Source organism: Cimex lectularius, unplaced genomic scaffold, assembly GCF_000648675.2.
Source record: "Cimex lectularius strain Harlan isolate CLEC.00 unplaced genomic scaffold, Clec_2.1 scaffold2, whole genome shotgun sequence".
Classification (NCBI taxonomy): Eukaryota; Metazoa; Arthropoda; class Insecta; order Hemiptera; family Cimicidae; genus Cimex; species Cimex lectularius.
Window position 1 is genome coordinate 2,774,105 of NW_019394219.1, and position 20,060 is coordinate 2,794,164.

Here is a 20,060-nt window from a genome sequence, read left to right on the forward strand (position 1 = left end):
GTTATGTTTAATAGAGGACCGAGATCTTTAAAATCTATTGAAGAAAGATACTTTTTTCAACAGTGAATTTTGTTTTTAAGCTATTGATCTTTTTAGTTATTTACTCACGTGCGCCCTCAAGATAATATACAAAGGAGAAAAAGTAATTAATCCAATTTTCTCGTGTGATCCAAGGCAAATTCTCCGCATGGAATATGCAGATGTAGATGTACCCCAGGCACACCGGTGAGTCCTAATTCGTCAAGGAATTTGATTAGTAGGCTCGGTTTCAGTGGTTGAATTTCTTCTACGGTTATTTTGTACCTTGAACCAATGGAAAACAACAGATGTAGCTGCTTACCAATGAGATTGGGTACACTTAGTAGATAATTGCAGTCATTTCGAATCGGATAGGGAAAAGCTCATAAGTAAAATTATTCAACAAACAGAGTTGTGGCTCTCACGTTTAGCCGTTCTTACTGATCAGTTTTTGACAAAATTTAATATGAACTTTGGCTGGAGGACTGCTGTGGCTGAGTAGGTAGGGCGTACGACTTGTATTTGCCACGCTAGTATTCCTGGGTTCGAATCCCGGCACAGCCCATGACTTTTTATTTGAAGTGTGTTTATATCGAAGTATTGTAAAATGATTTGACCCTTCGTTATCGACACCCAACGGTTAGCCCTTTTGAATAACAGGAACTTACACAGTACGAACTTTGAATTATTATGATTCGTTATTAATATTAAATATAGAAAATTTTAGTAAAACATATTTCATAGTGCTTTTGTTTTTTTGATCAGTTTAAAATGAATATAATTATCTTATAGATTTTTTTTTCTAAATTCCTTTATAAAATCTAATAAAAATGACCTAATAGGTGGGTACTTTTTGAAATAAAATTCGTTTTTGTGACAATAAATTAATATATTTTAATTTACTAAACTAATTAAGTGCAGCGATTACTTAAATATAACGTGATTGTGTTGTCTATGCAGTTGGGAAAAAGTCGACCTGAAAAATTAAGAAAATCGGATAGAAAAATGAAAAAATAAAACTTCTAAAAAAATCTAGTATAGGAAAATCACCTGTTTTCCATGTCTGACAAAACATTCCCTGACTGTGTGACCAAGGGAACATTTCTCACCACCTTTCTGGGTGACTAAAAAAGAAATAAATAATTAATTAACCAAATGCCATTATCGCTATTACTATAATTACATAAAATCTATGACGTACTTTCTTTGGCGCATGTAGAGACAAGTTGGCCAGCGGCTTCTTTTTCTTTGGGGTTTGTAAACCTCGCTGCGACTAGTTTGTTGGCTCCATCAAGACTAAAAGCACCGCTGTGAACCTACGGGGAGAAAATATTTTTGGAAAATTTGTTTTCAGGCGGATTAAAAAAGAAAAAAGGCTATGTCAACTTACAACTCCAACTCCGGTGTAAACACACTCAAGGTAGCACTAAAATAAATAATTTAGGTATTAGATTTATGATCTCATTTTAAACAATTCAATTTAGTTTTAATATATGCTTACCCTTTCATGCTCGTCTTTGGGCAAATTTTGAGTGAAAGCAAGCTTAGCTTGGTCTGTAAAACAAATTATTTTAAATTTATTGTCAATAATTATTTGTATACTGTTAGAATTTAGACAAAAATCTATTTTAAAAAGTTTTAAAAATTAAAGAAATCAGTTTATCGTTTAAATTGAAAAAAATTATAAATGAATGTATAACGTATTGAAATTATTAAATTTAGATGATGTGATAATATGAAATATAAATTTTCATTTTAAATTGCAATGTATAAATTTATTACCAGCAGAAACTTTGTTGTCGGCAGCACATTTCTTCGAGAGAGCAAGTACTTTTTCTTTCACCGAATGTTCAGAATGGCCCTCGTGGTTCGGATTGTGAGTCGAAGCACACTAAAATAAAATTGTGCATTTAATTATTTACTGTTTAATATACGATTGATTATTTGAAAATATGTCTTATATGAGTCGCACTCATCGTGTTTTAATTATTCATGAAGTACGATAAATCAGAGAAAAAAGTGAACTAATCAGTCAAAGAATTGCACTGTAAACCTATTTAATTATATCAGATTAAATAAAAAGGTAAGTTGTGCTTGTAAAATCAGAAACCACACAATTAAACCCAAATGTATGAGATAATCCAGGTTCAACTGCTTTCCTGGAAAATAATTGCTCAAAGCAGGAAAGCCTATTAGAAGTTGGAAAAATTATCACTTTGTCTATTAATAACATTTTTGCATTAGGAATCAAAAAATCAAAAATAAATGTTTGATTTAAAAAAAAAGAAAGAAAGAAAAGCATGCTAGATTAACCCAAACTGATCAATTGTGAAAAAACTAAAAACTATGATTATTCAGAAATCGTGAGATGCGGTCTGGTGTGATGTAGGTTTCAGAAAAAACATTTTCTTTATCGTGCCAACGTTTCGATCTTTAATGAGATCATCTTCAGGGCTCAAAGTGTTTGTTTTCTGCGTAAGTGTGCCATTCTTGTGTGTCGTGTTGAGAGTAAAAACTATCATAAACTGTAAACTGAAAAGGTTATTTTTATCAAGTGGTGAGGACTTTGTTTCCTACTTACATACTTCATACATACACACTTCATATTTAATATTAAATAAAAAGTGTAAAATTAATTGTGATCACTTTTTATTAACTAATCAAAAAGAAATATTTCTGAACATTGAAAACACAAATTTTATGGATTGATGGGCCCTAAAAATAAATATGTTTGATTGAAAAAAGTCATGATGATACAATACCATTAAACTCAAACTGATCAATAATAAAATAACTAAAAACTATCATTAACTGTAAATCTAGAAAGCTATTTTTATCAGATGGTGAAGATTTTGTTTACTACTTACATACTTAGGCATTTAGTGTCAAATAAAAAACAATTGAAATTGATTATGATGACTGTTTTATTAACTAACCAAAATGAAATATTTAAGAAAATTGAAAATTGAAACAGTATTTTTGTGGATTGCTGCTACGATAAAGGGTGCTAAGTCACATTTTTAATTCTTTTGTAGTTTCAATAATAATTTTTCAAATAATAAATAAATAATATAAACGTGTTTTATTACGCTTAAACTTTAGTAATAAAAAAACAAGTAGTTAAAGTTTGTTGCCGAAAGAATGAACTCGTACCGAAGGAGCTGTTCTTGTTCTTCTTTTGGAGCACAAGCAGTAAGAAAAACCGAAAACCAGTGAAAAGACTTAAAATTTTATTTGTTCAATTGATAGATTATAAATTAAGTAGTTTACTTTTTGAATTTTTATAACAGTTTTGATCAGTGATATTTTAAAAAAGATGTTATTTCTTGTGATTTTCATAAGCCTATCTAGGAATAGAATAATAAAACTATTTTACTAGATTTTTAATGCTTCGTAATAACTTTTATGTTAATGACTTTTGATGAAGAAATGAGCACTACTCACGAAAACCTGAGCGACGACGGCTGTCAAAATGAGGATAGCAAGCCTGGCGTTCATTTTGCTTCGTCGGGTTGTTTGAACTTTCAAGTTTGAAGTTGAACGGTGTCGAAGAAGTGTCTGAAGCTTAACGGAAAGAGGTAATATTTATATGAACACAGAAACCTGGTGGAGGCAAAAATACCTTGACTGGACCGGTCTTGGCCAAGGATGCAACCAGTCAGTGAAGCCAGGACGTTATGCATCACCACGATCCGAGTGCATACTTTCCGCTGAAGAAAACAGATAGCCGCTGATCGGTGCCAATGCCGATTTCTACAGATATAATTTTTGTTTTTAAAACTTAATTCTAACAAATACAGATTACAAGTCAACTTTCGGTACGAAAACGCCTGAAGTCTATTAAACAAAGTTTTAGTTATTTTTATTATAACATTTGATATATGCCTATAGGTTTATTATCACCCTATCTGGTTTGTTCATTATCTAGCCATCTCTTTCTCCCTTCCTTTCTTTTTTCTGTCGGTTTATCCATCTGTCTGCCTGACTATTATTTAGACACCCATAATAAAATAGATAGTCTATCCGGATATTATATTATCATTCGTCTTGTTCTATATTCGTTGTATTTATTTATCGTTTTTTTTCTTTCTATTTTTTTATTTATTGCATCTCTTTCTCTTTCTTTCTTTTTATAATTTACTATAATCTACATGATCTACCGATTCTTCTTTCTACGTATCTAATCGTTTGTTTATTTATACAACCTGTTTTTCTTCCCATTTCTATCTATTTATAGTTAGTTATTTTACTTGTTATATTAATCTATCTCCCGATCTTTACTTATCATTTTCTATACTTTCATTTGTTCTTTCTCTCAGTTCTTCCTTCTCTACTTTACACGACCTCTATTCTTTCTATATATTGTTTTATAAAATAGTGTTATTTAATCGATTTTATCGTCTTTATTTTTCTGCTCCAGCATTTGATATAATGACAGTATAATTTTTAAAAATTCTTTTGTGAAAAAGAACCACTTTTCGTGAAGTAGAGAGATTTGAAATTCGTATTAGCAGTAACTTTGAAACTTGTTTTGAACCATTTAACATGTATTTGGGTTGGAATACATATATTTTTTCGAGTACATTTTCGCATAACTGGGGACGAACTGTTAGGTGGCGTTCGGGTTAGGGATTGGTTAAGCTACATATCCAAGATTCAATGTTTTTCTATTTTTATAAATCTGTAACGTTAAAATGTAACATGGATACGTTTTAAAGCCACCATTGAGGTGACCATTTGGGTCATCTATTTCACATTACCGGAGAGTGCACATGGATTAGGTTAGGAATTAGTGATATTATGTAGGGTTACGGGTAGGGACGGGTTACGTTACTATCCATGATCAATGTTTTTCCTTGATATGGAGAAAATCATTAACGCTGAATTTTAGGATTGATATGTTTTTTGGCTAGTATATATATTTTTTACGTGGCCATTTTGGCGTCATCGATTTTGCGATTGGGATTGGGGTTAAGTTTAGGGACTGGTTAGGTTACAAATCCATGATTCAATTGTTTTCCGTGATGCGGAGAAAATCTTTAATATGGATATGTTTTTGTGCTGGATACACATTTTTTTTCGGGGCCATTTTGGCGTCATCGATTTTGCGTTCGAGGAAAGCGCATGATTGGGAGTATGAATGGTGAGGGACGGGTTATGTTAAGTAGGGTTAGGAGGATTGGGGTTAAGTTTAGGGACTGGTTAGGTTACATATCCATAATTCAATGTTTTTCCGTGATGCGGAGAAAATTTTTAATATGGATATGTTTTTGTGCTGGATACACATTTTTTTGCGGGGCCATTTTTGCATCATCAATCCGGAGACAGTGGGTCAGACAGGTTCGGTTATATATTCATGATTCAATGTTTTTCCGTGTTGCGGATATAATTTAATATTTAAAGTTAAATTTTAACATAGATAGTTTTTAGGATAGATACACATATTTTCATGTGACCATTTTTGCGTAATCGATTAGGGATATCTGGTTAGGGATATGTCTTTAATGATTTTCTGTTTTTATTTCACGCCTCTCCATCTTTCTTCAATCAATGATGATAACATAAATATATTTTAGTATAGTCTGTCAACACTCAAACTACAAGAAAAAAGTTTTAGGTTGAGTGCAATAAATTATTTATATATGATAAATTAAATCTATTTTAATAATATATATACCAATTATATACTAATTAGTATTATGCTGGTAGTAATCTTCTTCGATTATCCTGGTCTGTTTATTCTCGCGTTTCGCAATCTTCAGTGTTCGATCTGTCTGTTATTCTGTAGATCGTCTATGTGCGCAAAATAAGCTAGTAATGATTTTGTGCTGTTGTCTACTTTGGTTCAATGCAAATCTGGGTTTTTGTGTTGTGTCCTTTCAATATTATCACCGTTCTTTCCTTAATTACTTATTGCTTTTTATGCTTCATGCCTTACGTTTTACACAAATTTTGTTTCGCTTTTGATGTTTATATATTTCTTTTTTTTAAATGTCTTATTAAACCATTAAAATACAGTTAGTTTAGTTTAGTAGATGATGGGGTTTGGTCTGCGAGTTGGCGAACTCATGTGCCGGTTCAACATAGTTTAGTTTGGTCTAGTTTTTTTTCTACCCTTTTATGTGTTTATTCTCCGCACCGCACCTGACTTTTTCATTCTCACTCTCTCTCTTTCTCTCTCTCTCTCTCTTCCTCTCTCTCTCTCTCTCCCTCTCTCTCTCTCTCTCTTTATTGTTTATTTGTTATCGTTTGCATCAGTGGTCAATCGTATTTATTTAAAATCAATCTAAGTTTGGGTGATTTTTTATAACCGATTTTTAGCTTATCGGTTTTGCTTAGCATGGAACTTTTTTGCTGGTTTTGGTAGAGTTCTAAAAGGTCAGTATGACCTTAATGGTAAAGACAAGGTGCTTAAATTTATTTGCTGATAGTCGTTGCATGTTTGACTAATATGACACGCTAAACCGTAATAAAGCCAATTTCTCCCAATTCCAACCAAATGAAACGAGAAGTCCTCTACGTGTCTTTCAGTTACAAGGACTCGTCGAATTACTGGGCCAGCTATTAAATGCACACTACATTGTAGTGGTTATTAATTTGAACAGATTGGCACAGCTGGCTTGTTCAATACCGCCATTTGTAAATTTGCAAACTCGCCGGTCCGAAGGTTTCCACCGGCTCTAGAATAAATCTGATTTCAAGGGAATTTGAAGTCCTTCGTTGTAGCAACACCCGATTTCCTTTACAGGACGCTTCTTTTTCATGTGTTCGCGACACTTCAGGGATAGTCATGTATTTTAAATTGCCATTTCCTCTCCTTCCCCCTCCATAAAAAAGGAGCCTTGCGCCAAGTAACAAATAAATCAGGTCACTGTATAAATTAATAATGTACTCTTTATTAGTATTATTTTATACTCTAGCTCTCTCTCACTCTTCTTCTTTCTCTTTTATTCTAGTTCTCTTTTCTCTCTCTCTCTCTCTCACTTTCTTTATTCTATCTTTATTCAGAAATCGTGAGATGCGGTCTGGTGTGATGTAGGTTTCAGAAAAACATTTTCTTTATCGTGCCAACGTTTCGATCTTTATTGAGANGCCGTTTTTTTCTCTTTTTCTATCCTTGTAAGCGTTTATTGTGCCTTCCTGATTTTTTCACTCTCTGTCTATGTCTCTCTCTCTCACTCTCTCGCTCTCTCTCTCTCTCTCTCTCTCTCTCTCTCTCTCTCTCTCACTCACTCACTCTTTCTTCATTCAACCTGTTTATTCATTTGTCTGCCTGTCTAATATTTGACTATCCATCATAAAGTTAGTAAACTATCCAGATATTTTTTATATACTAATAAAATTTGTTTTTTGTAATAAAATTTTCTAAAGATACAAATTAAAAATCTGGCATGTTAAGAAAGAAAAATAAACTACTTTATCATTACATTAACATCAAAGTTGTTCAATCTTTCTAAAAAGATAGTTCTCACTCACAGTAAGTGGGAAATATCTTTTTGGAATGATTGAACAAAACACTCATTCCACCATATGCCATTTCTATTAAAGTTGTTATATTTATTCCATATAAGGCGTTTTTCTTTTCATTTCTTTCCTTTTATGTATTTATTCTCCCCACCTGGCTTTTTCACTCTCTGTCTCTCTTTCTCTCTCTCATACTCTACCTTTTTTCAACTTTTCCTCGCCTATTTTCCCTGTTAGTAGCCTTGATTATGTGCTGATTTTATCTGAAAACCTCATCTTCATATCCGTATCGGGTCGTGGCCTTCATAAACATCGATCCTTTATTTTAAGAAAATATTTTATTAATGTTCATTCTCTCTCTCGCTCTCTCTCTCTCTCTCTCTTTCTCTCTCCCTCTTTCTCTCTCTCTTTCTCTCGTGTATATAAATAAATATATGGTGTGTCGTTCTTTCTCCATCTTTATTTTTCTTTGCGTATATTTCCTCTGTCTTTCACTATCTCATATATATCCTAATAAATAAATAATTTTAATCCGTATATTATTATTTATCATGTAATGGGAATTTTGATGAACTGCACAACCTTCTTTTTCAATGATGAAAATAGCAATGCAGATTTTTAAAAATATTGATAGATCTGGTGGTTTTTTTGTCTTAAAAAAACTTCGTGAATTCAAGAATGTAACCACTGTGTTCAAGTTTCAAAACCCATCAGATCTATCAACATTTTTTTACAAATTTCCTATTTTTTCCTGTCTTATGATTCTACACTAAGGAGCCGTTGGTAAGGCATTTTAGGTTGATCAACCTGAAGTTGTTGTAAAAACTAAGAGGAACACAATAGACCCTCAGGCCGAGGAAGGCCTTAGGGCAGCCTCTTTCATCCCTGTCCCTCATCCCCCTACCGTCTTAAAGAATACATCTGGGCATCACAAAAATACAAATTAAAAGTACAAATTAACCGACTGTATCTAGATATACATATACAGGGTGAATTGCTACTCGTGCTACAAACTTCTCCAGTAGATTCTTCACCCTAAAATGAACAAAAAAGTTCATATTGTCCATGGTCCGATTCTCAACCATTTCAGAGTAATTTCGCTTTTTATCGATTTTGAAAGATATCACGTCCTGGCGTCGGAAAATCGTGATATCTTTTAATCTAAACATTTCTCTGAAAATCTAATAGCACCGTTGAAATTCCCGTTAATTTTTCAATAAGAAGATGACGGTGGCAAAATGTTTGGGCTAATTTTTTGTGTTTTATTTCAGCCAGAACTACAAAAAGAGTGGAAAATTGTGTAAATCGGAAAGTGTATAAAGTAATCCAGAGTTTCTAATTTTAGTCTCAGAAGGCAGCAAATTTGAGGAAAACTACCTGATTTAATAACGCTTCCAACGCACTCGTCATTTTCTTATTTAGTGGTTGTGAGACCAAGATGTTGATGACAAAAAGAGAAAAAATGGTGGTTCAAGGATTGCTAATGTTTGAGAGTGACTTGCTACTCGTGCTACAAACTTCACCAGTAGATTCTTGACCCTAAAATGAACAAAAAAGTTCATATTGACCATGGTCCGATTCTCAACCATTTCAGAGTAATTTCGCTTTTTATCGATTTTGAAAGATATCACGTCCTGGCGTCGGAAAATCGTGATATCTTTTAATCTAAACATTTCTCTTAAAATCTATAAGCACCGTTGAAATCCCCGTTAATTTTTCAATAAGAAGATGAAGGTGGCAAAACGTTTGGGTCTTTCTTCCTTGACCTTCTAGCTGTTTGTAAACTTCTTAAGCATTACATACTAAATGGGCATTAAATTAAATTAAAAAATTTCAATGGAATTATGATTTTGATTCTCTCTAAAAATTAACGGGGATTTCAACGGTGCTTATAGATTTTAAGAGAAATGTTTAGATTAAAAGATATCACGATTTTCCGACGCCAGGACGTGATATCTTTCAAAATCGATAAAAAGCGAAATTACTCTGAAATGGTTGAGAATCGGACCATGGACAATATGAACTTTTTTGTTCATTTTAGGGTGAAGAATCTACTGGAGAAGTTTGTAGCACGAGTAGCAATTCACCTTGTATATATAAATAAAATTGACAAAGATACAAATGAAAAATCTGGCTGGTTAAGAGAGAGAAGATCACTCAAAGGAAAATTTGGGGAATAGGTCAAATAATGGAAATCAAAACATTTTGAAACGTAAAAAAAGTGCATCCATCATTTGTTCAAACAGAACCATTGTAGAAATAAAAATCAAGAAGAAAAATTATTGCACAATTGCATCAAATTGTACGTGAAATAAGCTTTGTCAAGTCAAAATATAAAATATATTAGAATTGACCAGTTGTGCAAAAATAACGAACTTTGATTTGCAACCCGTGTTAAAAAGACAACTTCCCGGAAAAACCGGCCTACTTTTCGCATATATCTAAAGGGCTAGAACACCAATAAATTTGCCTGTTTCCTCGTCAGTGGCCTCGACGGTGCTGAAGATGATTTCGTTTGAAGAACTTCTTCTTCACGTACGTATCGTGTCGAGGCCTTCATAAACCTCCGTTCTACATTTTAAGAAAATGTTTTATTAATGTTCATTCTCATCTAATTGTTCATTTAAGATTTAAAAAAAAAGACGGATTTTTTGTTTTATTCTCAATTTCTATAATATATTGTAAGAAGAAGCAGAGCGTGAAAAATAAAGGGATAGTTAAAAGGAAAACAATTTTTAATAAAAGGACAACAGCTATTGTGTAAGATTAGACGAACTAAATCCACATAATAAAGGTACGTGAGGACAAAATCATCTTATTTTAACTTGGTTCATCTTGAATTTTCAAATAAAAAAATTCATTCAATCGCATACAAGATCACTAAAAGTACATTTTTAAAAAAAATGTTCATGACAAAAAAAATTTATTTGAAAATTCTTAAGATGAACCAAGTTAAAATAAAATAATTTTCTCCTCTCGTTCATTCATTAATTTATTTTTGGATTTAGTTATTTAATACATACATGTTACGTACTCGCTAGACCCTTATCTGTTGCAACCCTTCACATTCCTCCCTTATCACACCTACACGTGTTCACTTCCAAGAACCCCTCCTTCATTACATCCCCAAGCCTTTGCTAATATTAATATTTTTAATAGAATCCGACTCGGGCTTTCATCGAGTATAGACCGAAGATTCCCTAATTGGAAGTGGTTATTCCAGTTTTGTATTTGCTTGCTGTGTAATAAATAGTATTCTTTTTAAAAACTAGTTTACTACACGCAAAACCATAATTTACATATATAAGCAGCTGAAAGTCTCCTGATATTAAATTCTTCTTTTAGTCAAGCATAATTGCATAATTGTTGACGTAATGAACAATACGTATATTTTCCCACCGGTCAAGGTTCCACACGCTGATCTTTCTTCGGATCTTGTTCCGATTGCATTATTTTTCTCTTTTTTTTAGAGAAAAACCTGCTGATGTTGAAGCAGCTAGAAAATTATGTTTTTCTTCTTCAAATCAAATAAATACCAGCACTTGTGACATTTGGTTTCGTAAGTTACCTACTAAACGAATTGACGATGGAAAGAGGTCAAACCCTTGCACTATCAGTGTCATTCCTCGAGCCACACAAGAAGTCAGAGACATTATTTAAAAAAATAATGACAAGAAAAAGTTATGTATCAGGTAAAATAAGATTCGAAAGGTCGCAAGAAGAAAAGTGATATAATCCTTTTATTTAGCTTACAAAAATATATAAAATATATTATTTAACTTGCCGGCCCTCTCTTCATCGTTCAGTATTCATTGCTGAAGATAAAAATTGTTCTGCAAACATAAAAGACAAAAATGTACTCGTATTTTTTTTTTAACAATTCAATTTGATTTAATTTATTTAATATATGTAATTTGTTTTAACAAGAAATTCTCTAATAAAAAAACTAAAAGCTTGTTCAAAATCAAGTGTAAGCTCACCATTTTGCCGAATTCGAGGATGCACCTCCTGACGGACACGCCGAGGCCGCATTTCACTCCAGATAAAGCCCTCACTGAAAGTCACAATATCATATATATTCAGAATGAAATGGCAATGTTGATGAGGATACTAAGGAAGGAAATATTAAAGAAGGAATTGAAAATAGAATGAACGAGGAAAATGTTTGTTTCTTGTACCTTGCGCACAGCTGTCAATGACTTTGTAGGCCTGGTCAAGATCATTGTTGTTTTTATATCTTTTGTCAGCAAGTCTCTTAGCGACGGTCACGTCGAGCGATTGATCGTTGATCTGAAATAAAATTGTTGATTTTTCGTTTTGGAATTATTTATCTTTACGAAATTAATACTTACAAGTCCCAACCCTCTGTAGATGCACTCCAGGTAACACTGCAATGAAAAAGTGCCAAAATGTAATGATTTTTTAAAAGTGCAAAAAGTAAATTTTCAGAAGAAAATTCCTCTACCTGTTCACTTTCGTCTGATAGCACCGATCTCCCGCCCAGCAATTTAAAAGAACCTACAATTAAATTTGTAAAAAGTCTGAGCTTTGAAATTGAATATGAATAGGTAATAAGGTTCTTTTCTCTTTTCACCAGGATTTGAGGTCACAAAAGAGGTTTCGTTTTCTCTCGAGTCAATAATGTTTGTAAACATTTTCTTTTCAAAATCAGGGTTAAAAACGTTGATTTTAATTATAATTTTATTTTACAGTTCAGATTTCAATTTAATATGTAAAATTGTACTAAAGTGCGCATGAATATGACAATAAAACGATTTATGGCATCTTCTAAAACAACTATGTTATTACGCCATCAAGACACGATTGAAATTTCAATGTTTTTAAATTGTGATTTTATGTTAAATAATTAATGGAAACTACCTAAGGGTGCGTTGTTCTCCGCGATACATTTTGCTGAGAGGTCTTTCAGCGCACTTTTGATCGGCGTTGCTCCTCCCTGCAAAATCACATCCAGATTTATATTTATGCATTGCTTTTAATTTATAACAAGTCTAAATTATGTTTTGGCAAATGGTGGATTAAGTGTTTGAAATAAGAATCTAATCTAGCCGGTAAGAAATCGTTCCTACACATAAGCTTTCTGTGGAAGTTCAATTAATTATTCTTTCTATGTAAAGTCTTGGTTGAGATAAAAAAGTCAGTGTCACGAGCGGGATTCGAACCCACGACCTTCGGCTAAATAGATGGATAGTTGGTTTCCGAGAGGATCGAAATCATGATGCCCAAGTGGGTAGAGTAGCGGCGTATATTGCCGAAGGTCGTGGGTTCGAATACCGCTCGTGACACTGATTTTTTTACCTTATATAGAAAGAATAATTAATTGAAAGAGGTACGGTGGACAATTGACCACTAAAACGTAAATGGATTTTCTTTGGAATATTTCATAAGGCAAAACTTGGGCAACAATTGACGTTAATAAATAAAGAAATATCGTTGCAAAGAAAGAAAACAGTTTTGTAGAAACTGGCAAACTTTCAAAATAACGCGCAGTTAGAAGAACACAGCAAAATATGCTGAAAGTGGAACCAAGGCAATGACAGTCGTTTAAATTTTAATTTTAAATTTATTGAAACACAACGGAGAATAAGAACATTAGTCGTATTCTACATTTATTATACCCACTTTTTTGCCCGTTCCTCTATTTTTATTTTATATATTTACAACCTTTGATATTATGTTAATTTTTTATGTTAAATATATAGCGAACGAAAAAGTTGCAAATTTTTCATGTAGTTTTTAACTTTGTAATAATTAATATAGAAATGTTATTGCACATTTTATCGTACAAATTAAGTTCTTAGCATTTAAATATTTAAGTACTACACTTCCTCATTGGGTGTCTGTTTATCTTTCTCTTTTTCACTTTCTCTCTTTCTTTGTTACTGTAATTATTTCTCTCTCTCTCTCTCTCTCTCACTCATTCCTTTTCTCTCACAGCTTCTTTATCCTCTTCATTATTCGTTAAAATCAGAACGGACAGTCAGGTTACATTGCATTGCATAAAAATTATTCCTGTCACATGCCATTGTGGAACAGGTGGGACAAATTTGGGCAGACGCGACTTACCTACACTTCACCAACTCAAGATTCGAATTGCTTGGATTAGTTCATATGTAGGGGGCTTTTGGGTAACAAAAGAGCAGACATGTAAGCCAAGCAAGTAACTCAGGATGAGCTTTCCAGAATCCTACTCAGCAGTACCCAGTAGTTACGTATAAAAATAATTGGCCGCCAAGGCTGTTTGAAAATGTTTTTAAAAAGGATGCATTCAAAAGATTTTTCCCCTACTGTTATGTGTGAAAATGTATCCTCCATTAATGTCGCCTATAGGACAACACACGCCATATCCTGTCATGAGAGGAATAGAGAGTAATAGAGCATACCTCGACAGGTTTACCATTAGGACCACGTGATCTTCATCTTGGAATATTCGAACGCGAAAGAAGCGAGCTGGTGAAATTCTTGGTGACGACCGGTTGTGTGCGACTTCTTAAAAAGTGATTTTGTGTCAAATGATAAAGTGTTCGGTTTTGGGAACTTTGTTTTAGCAATAAACGTTGATAAACTGTAGTAATAAATCTTATTCATCTAATTAATTGTTATCGATTAATAAAACCTTAGTTTCCGTTATCACTTTGTACAGATTTTCAAGTATTGTTAAAAATAAGAACAAGAAAAACGCTTACTTATTTTAATTTATTTAAGCAACTTAAAGTGTAAAAGCATTTATTTACAATAATGTATCTTTTTTCTCTCATTTTTGCACTTTATTTGTATTATTGTGCAAACGAAATGTATGTGATATTTTATGGACCATGCTTAATAAATAAATTTAAAAAATATTCTCTTTATTTCTAGGTGTATTTATATTTATTTCTCTTACCACTCTCTTTCTGTCTCTCTCTCTCTCTCTCTCTCTCCCTCTCTCCTCTTTCCTCTCTCTCTTTATTCCATGTTTGTTCGTCTGTCTGCCTATCTATTATTCGTTTCCTCACTATCATAAAGCAGATATTCTGTCCAGATAGTACAATTTATTTATTATTTTCTTCTTTCTAATTTGTGGTCTTTTCTTTGTTCTCACGCACTATCTCTCGCTTAACCACTTCATCCTTTTTTTTCAATTCATTCATAACAATTACAAATTTGTATTAAATTTAATTGTTATTGTTGTTTTATATAAGATAATGATAAGATAAATTATAAAGAGATAAGTTTACTTTCAATAATACTTTGTTCGCAGGATGGAAGAATATGGTTGTCCTATGTTGTACACTTATTAAATAAAAGTATTAAGTCTTTCTCTCACTCTCTTTCTCTTTCTCTCTCTCTCTCTCTCTCTCTCTCTCTCTCTCTCTCTCTCTCTCTCTCTACTGTAATTATTTCTCTCTCTCTCTCTCTCTCTCTCTCTCTCTCTCTCTCTCTCTCTCTCTCTCTCTCTCTCTCACTCACTCTCTCTCTCTCTCACACACACACACACACACACACACACACTCAATAAATAAATAGACGGTGTAAGTACAAATAAATTATAACTGTAAATGAAAATAATTGAACCTGTCCCACAAGAAGTAGAGCAGTTGTAAGGAGCAATCTTTGCATGATGGCAGAAATATTCACTTTCTTCTTTCAAATTTTGACTGTTTCTGGAGCGCAGTAACTGATTCCGACTTATCTTGTATAACTAAACCACCACCCTAATCCTCAACCCCTACTACTTTTTTTCGCATCTGTATCACATCATTCTTGAATCTCGAGCGGTTTGAGTGAATGATAGACGTTTTTAGAGTTTTAATATAGTTAATATGTAGCAAATATTGGGTGATTTGTAATTTTTGACTGGGAAAAGAAATGGGGAAACTTTCCGAAATCTTATTTGTCTTCTATGTGATCACTTTGTTTAATTAACACGTTTCTTATTAACTGATTCTGTAACCCTCAAATTGTGCAATGTTTCTTAATGTATTAATTAAGATATTAAAACTATTAAAAATAATGTTCTCATACTTTTTGTTCAATATTATTGCATTTCCTTTTGCGCATTTTGACACAGGTTTGTCCATGATCCTACACATTTTCTAGCAATTGTAAGATCATGCATAGGTTTTTAAAAATATTTTTCATGGTGTATCATTTCAATTCAATTTTTTTTAAATTCATGAAGTAGTTGTATTTTTAAGAATTGTTTTGATGTCGAAAGGTTGAGACCGTTTTGTCTGCCGCCTAAATTTGGAGGGAGCAGCGCCTATGCGACGGAGTTTTGGTGTTTTGATGTAAAACCATGACATCAACTATCGGGTGGGATCCTTGATGCGACTACATCCGAATATATGAACGACCTCTGAGAATATGCTTCCGTGAAGCCTAAAGAGGGTTGGGATAACACTAGAAACAGTACTTAAGCCCGACTACGCCCTGGATCCTACGACCTCGCCGAATTACCCAAGTCGTCTAACCGGCCGTACCTTTACCGTAACTTTTGTTCCTGAAATTTAGATCGAAGTTCTCACGACGACGGTAGCGTTTTCACGGCGAAATTGTATGTAATTTAGTACGCTTTGGGATGATTCGGGGCGATTGAGGATCTGCCTACATCGTCTGTACCGACTTCCTCAACATGGTTACTGCGGTCCGTGACGTGTCCTCCGCTGACCCTCTCGGCACGCATGAACTGGAGCGTATGGGCGAAACGCTGGTAGTTGCCCCCGGACATTTAGATATGGAAAGTGCCCAAAATGGGGCTTAGGCCAGGACGTCCCAACCTCCGGACCTAAAAATCTGAGGCTAAATTGCCATTAAAAACAGAAATAAAAGGAAATGGAAACGTTGATGAGATATAAAATAAACTATAAACCGTGTTGGAAGTTAAATATTGACTTCGTAAGGTTGTGACTGTTTTCTTCTCAGATAATATTAGATATTATTGACTTTTTACAGGAAAGTTAAGAATTGTTGATTTGTTCATTTCCTTGAGATAATTAAGGACATATATATTTTACATTTTATCTTGCTCTTGTTTCTACTCAGACATTTTCATTTCATTCTCACTCACTTTTATTCACTGTTTCAGTCTCATTTCTTGTTTTCACTTTCTAATAGAGAAAAAATAAGGCATTTAACATACAATATAAATTTTGCGCGGCTTCGGTTTTTGATAATTGGTTTGCCTTGACAATCCTCAAAATAAAGGACAAATCTTAATGTCTAAATGTCATTTGGGTCGCATTTTCTGTCTTGCGGCGTATTGTAAAAGTTCTAGAGATTTTTGTTTAAGAAATTGACCTCAAAATTAATTCTACTCTCTTAATTAATATGTTAATCAAAGAATACAATCTGGATCCTCTTGAACCGTTCATTCTCTATATGCATACACTGCTTATTAAGACTTCACGGCCCGTTAAGATCGTTGCAAAAAAAGTTTAGTTTTAAAACATGTCTTTTCTTTTCAATTATACTTACAGATTTAGTGGTGAAGTTGAAACTTCCTAGCAGGAAAATTAAATTAATTCAGTTCCCAGGGTTCATTTCTCCGCATAATTTTAATTAGTGTGATGTGAATCAATTTTAAAATCGATCAAGGTCACTAAATTTTAATGAATATTAAGTATAAATAAGCCAATGAAGCATGGTTTGTTTTTGGTTATAAAACTGGGCTTAATTTTTACATCCTGTTGTACCAATGTTCTTCTGCACGACGCACAATATGCAGTAAATTGCAAGGATGGAATTTTCTTGTCACAGCTCCGACCTCGTTCCTTCGAACTTTTCAGTTCATGATTTACTTTTTCGATTGTATATGGAATTTAAGTTCGAGCAGCTGATGCAATTATTTATTTTTTCATCTTAATCTGTTGATCGAAAAGTCATGCCAGTTTACTTATATTTAGTGTATCATCTTACACCAGGTTATTTTTCATCTTTCACACATTTTGGTGAATTAAATTAAGAAATTTTGCCCTTTTTTCAAATTCGTTTAAATTCCTTGTGCTTAAGTCAAATAAGTTTCGATTGTTCGCTTTTCCTGAAGCTTTTTTTTTAGTTAGCACCAGTACTGGAGAGAATGACGAGTACTAACTAAGACAATGGTGTTGTTGAAATTTCTTCCAACATTTCAATAATTTATGCCAATATGGGTCAAATTTGAAAATTGCTCTTTGCACGCAGAAGTCGCTGCTGCGGACGATTCTTATAATGTCCACACAGAAAGAAACGCCTGGGCATGTTCGTACATAAAACAGGCCCTTCGCATTCGATATTCTCTCCTATTCATGGAAAAACATTGAATCATGAATATGCACCATAGCCAAAACATGCCATTTTATGGTTATTCACAGATTTCCATGATTTAATTTGGCGCTTCGAATATAGGTTTAAATACACTCCGATTACTTCCATGTGTAGTCCACAATGTAAGGTTGCTTTGGGCAAAACCTTGGCAATGAAATCACTAAATTCGAAACGCGACACACAAACTAGCCGATCCCGTTCAGAGTCAGTCTTACATTCACCTGATCTAATTCTAACTCTAACCCTACCTAACCCCCTAACCACTAATCCACTAAACTTACTTAGCCTAACCGAACCCATGCCCATTAACCAATAACTATAAAGCGACGAGTAAAAATGTTCACGCAGAAAAAAAAATGTGTAACCATCCTAAAACTATATCCTATAACTATATAACTATGTTAAAATGACCAATATTATATCAATATGCAGTATACTTTATAAAAGGACGAAATATAACAAATATTTATAATCGTTTTGACCCATGTTGGCATGAATTACTGAAATGTTGAATATCTAGACATGCGGGATCTTGAGTAATTATATTAGATTTACAAAATAAACGATCGGACAAATATTGACTTGTGGATATGTGACCCGTCCTTAACCTCCACTTACCCTAACCATAACCTAACCTAATTCGTCCCAACCCTAACTTAATTTGAACCTTAACCTAACCTAGCCCAACCTTTCATTACTACCTACTTTCATTCAAAAGAATCTCGAAATTGGTCAAATTTGAAAATCGATCTCTTAGCAGGCAAACAATCACTATTATAGATCATTCTTAAATAAAAAACGACGATAACCTTTTTTTTATTATAATATAATTTACATCAGGAACCGCCTGGTTAAGTAAGGTGTTTTTTTGTAGAAAGCCAATATTGGTCAAATTGGACAACCGTTCTATATGAAGGCATCATTTAGACCGTATTATAGTTAATTAAACAAATTTTAAACGTGAAATCGATGGCATGCCGAGACCAAATAAATACGAAAAAACATTGAATCATGGATGTATAACCCATCCCTGACTTTAACCTTAACCATAACCCTAACTGTAACAATAACCCTATCTAACTTACTCTTATCTGACCCTAACTTAGCCCTATCTATCCTAACCTAATGTCTCCACGAGTCGATTGGGTTTTTTAAACTACTTTCAATTAGAAGAACGGCCAATTTTATGTCCAATTTGTCGTTTGTTCTCTCCTAATGCAGTAGTTAATATCGTAGCTTCCAAATAATTTTTACAATCGAATTATGACAAAATATTAACAAAAATAATAAGACAAAAAACTAAAACTCCTGTTTGCCTCTATGGTTTATTATATTTTCGTTATATATGCAACTCAGAATCATCAGATTCTAAATTTCCACAAAATGAGCAAGTTTCAATGTAAATTGTTCACCTTCCTCTGGTGGTTTCGTGGAAAATTTCAAATAATTCGAATAAATTGTTTTGTTAAGCTAATTAAGTTTTATTGCAATATTTGAATTCTAAAAATTGCCAATATTGGTCGAATATGAATCTACGACCACCTACCTCCTTTTTAACTAATTGCAATAGGTCATGGTTTAGGACTTTATTTAAATACAAAAAAAAAAGTTGATTCCTATCATTGAATCTCCGCGAAAATTTCAATTAACTTAAGAAAGTCTTTTGAAGCCAATAATGTCGTGCTGTATTGCTTAAATGTTGAAAAATACAATATTGGCCAAATGGGACAACTTAACCCTCCGAATGCCTCTCGTTATTATCATTTGGGACGTCTCACAGTCTTCAGTAGTATTATAAATTTTCATAAAAAAGACCAAGGTTAAAATGCAAATTGTTGACCTTCATAAGGGAGTTACGTGGAAGATCTCAAATAATTCCAATATTATTTTAAATATAATGACGCAAAAATTGTATTTCAGATTTTTTTTCATTGTAGATCATTCTTTTATTCACAAATGAAGTATAAGAAATTCCCAGGATCTTGCTTAATTTTTAGTAAATACAGATTTTCATAAAAGGAAATAAACGAGTATGTAAAATTTTGCCCTTTCTCTGTTTTCTGAACTGAACTCCAGAGGGTGTCCTATTACTAAAATATGTCTTACGACGAAATGTTTCCTCAGTGCACTGGCCCTACTAAACAAGAAACCGTCTTAATAAGCCAATTAAGCCAATAAGCCAATTTAAAAAAAATCCGTTTTGATAATTGCATCCTAAGAATGCACTGGTCAATTGGATGGATCATCAAAAACTTTTAAAACTGAAATTTTCA

General features: G+C 33.1%; 2 protein-coding genes across 2 annotated transcripts; both read right to left on the reverse strand.

Moving 5' to 3' along the window:
- Window positions 1-886: 886 nt before the first annotated feature.
- Window positions 887-3,584, reverse strand: LOC106663413. The gene is made up of 7 exons (XM_014388232.1): window positions 3,463-3,584; window positions 1,801-1,909; window positions 1,520-1,572; window positions 1,409-1,444; window positions 1,220-1,334; window positions 1,069-1,142; window positions 887-994 (listed from the first exon to the last, which is right to left on the reverse strand). Exons 1-7 carry the CDS (start codon window positions 3,514-3,516, stop codon window positions 971-973), a joined length of 465 nt encoding a protein of 154 aa, XP_014243718.1. The 5' UTR covers window positions 3,517-3,584; the 3' UTR covers window positions 887-970.
- A 7,619-nt stretch (window positions 3,585-11,203) lies between these two features.
- LOC106663425 lies at window positions 11,204-15,162 on the reverse strand. Its single transcript, XM_014388244.2, has 7 exons — window positions 15,058-15,162; window positions 12,364-12,439; window positions 11,948-12,000; window positions 11,835-11,870; window positions 11,661-11,772; window positions 11,463-11,536; window positions 11,204-11,315 (listed from the first exon to the last, which is right to left on the reverse strand). The coding sequence occupies exons 1-7, from the start codon at window positions 15,100-15,102 to the stop codon at window positions 11,292-11,294; spliced, it is 420 nt and encodes a 139-aa protein (XP_014243730.1). The 5' UTR covers window positions 15,103-15,162; the 3' UTR covers window positions 11,204-11,291.
- Window positions 15,163-20,060: the final 4,898 nt, after the last annotated feature.

Coding starts and splice junctions, on each gene's coding strand:
- LOC106663413 (XM_014388232.1), bottom strand. CDS start 3,516: ATGAACGCCAGGCTTGCTATCCTCATTTTGACAGCCGTCGTCGCTCAG. Junction 1,910..3,462: donor CCGTCGTCGCTCAGGTTTTC/GTGAGTAGTGCT, acceptor ATTTTATTTTAG/TGTGCTTCGACTCACAATCC. Junction 1,445..1,519: donor CCAAAGACGAGCATGAAAGG/GTAAGCATATAT, acceptor TATTTATTTTAG/TGCTACCTTGAGTGTGTTTA.
- LOC106663425 (XM_014388244.2), bottom strand. CDS start 15,102: ATGCAAAGATTGCTCCTTACAACTGCTCTACTTCTTGTGGGACAG. Junction 12,440..15,057: donor CTCTACTTCTTGTGGGACAG/GTTCAATTATTT, acceptor GTGATTTTGCAG/GGAGGAGCAACGCCGATCAA. Junction 11,537..11,660: donor CATTGACAGCTGTGCGCAAG/GTACAAGAAACA, acceptor TGTGACTTTCAG/TGAGGGCTTTATCTGGAGTG.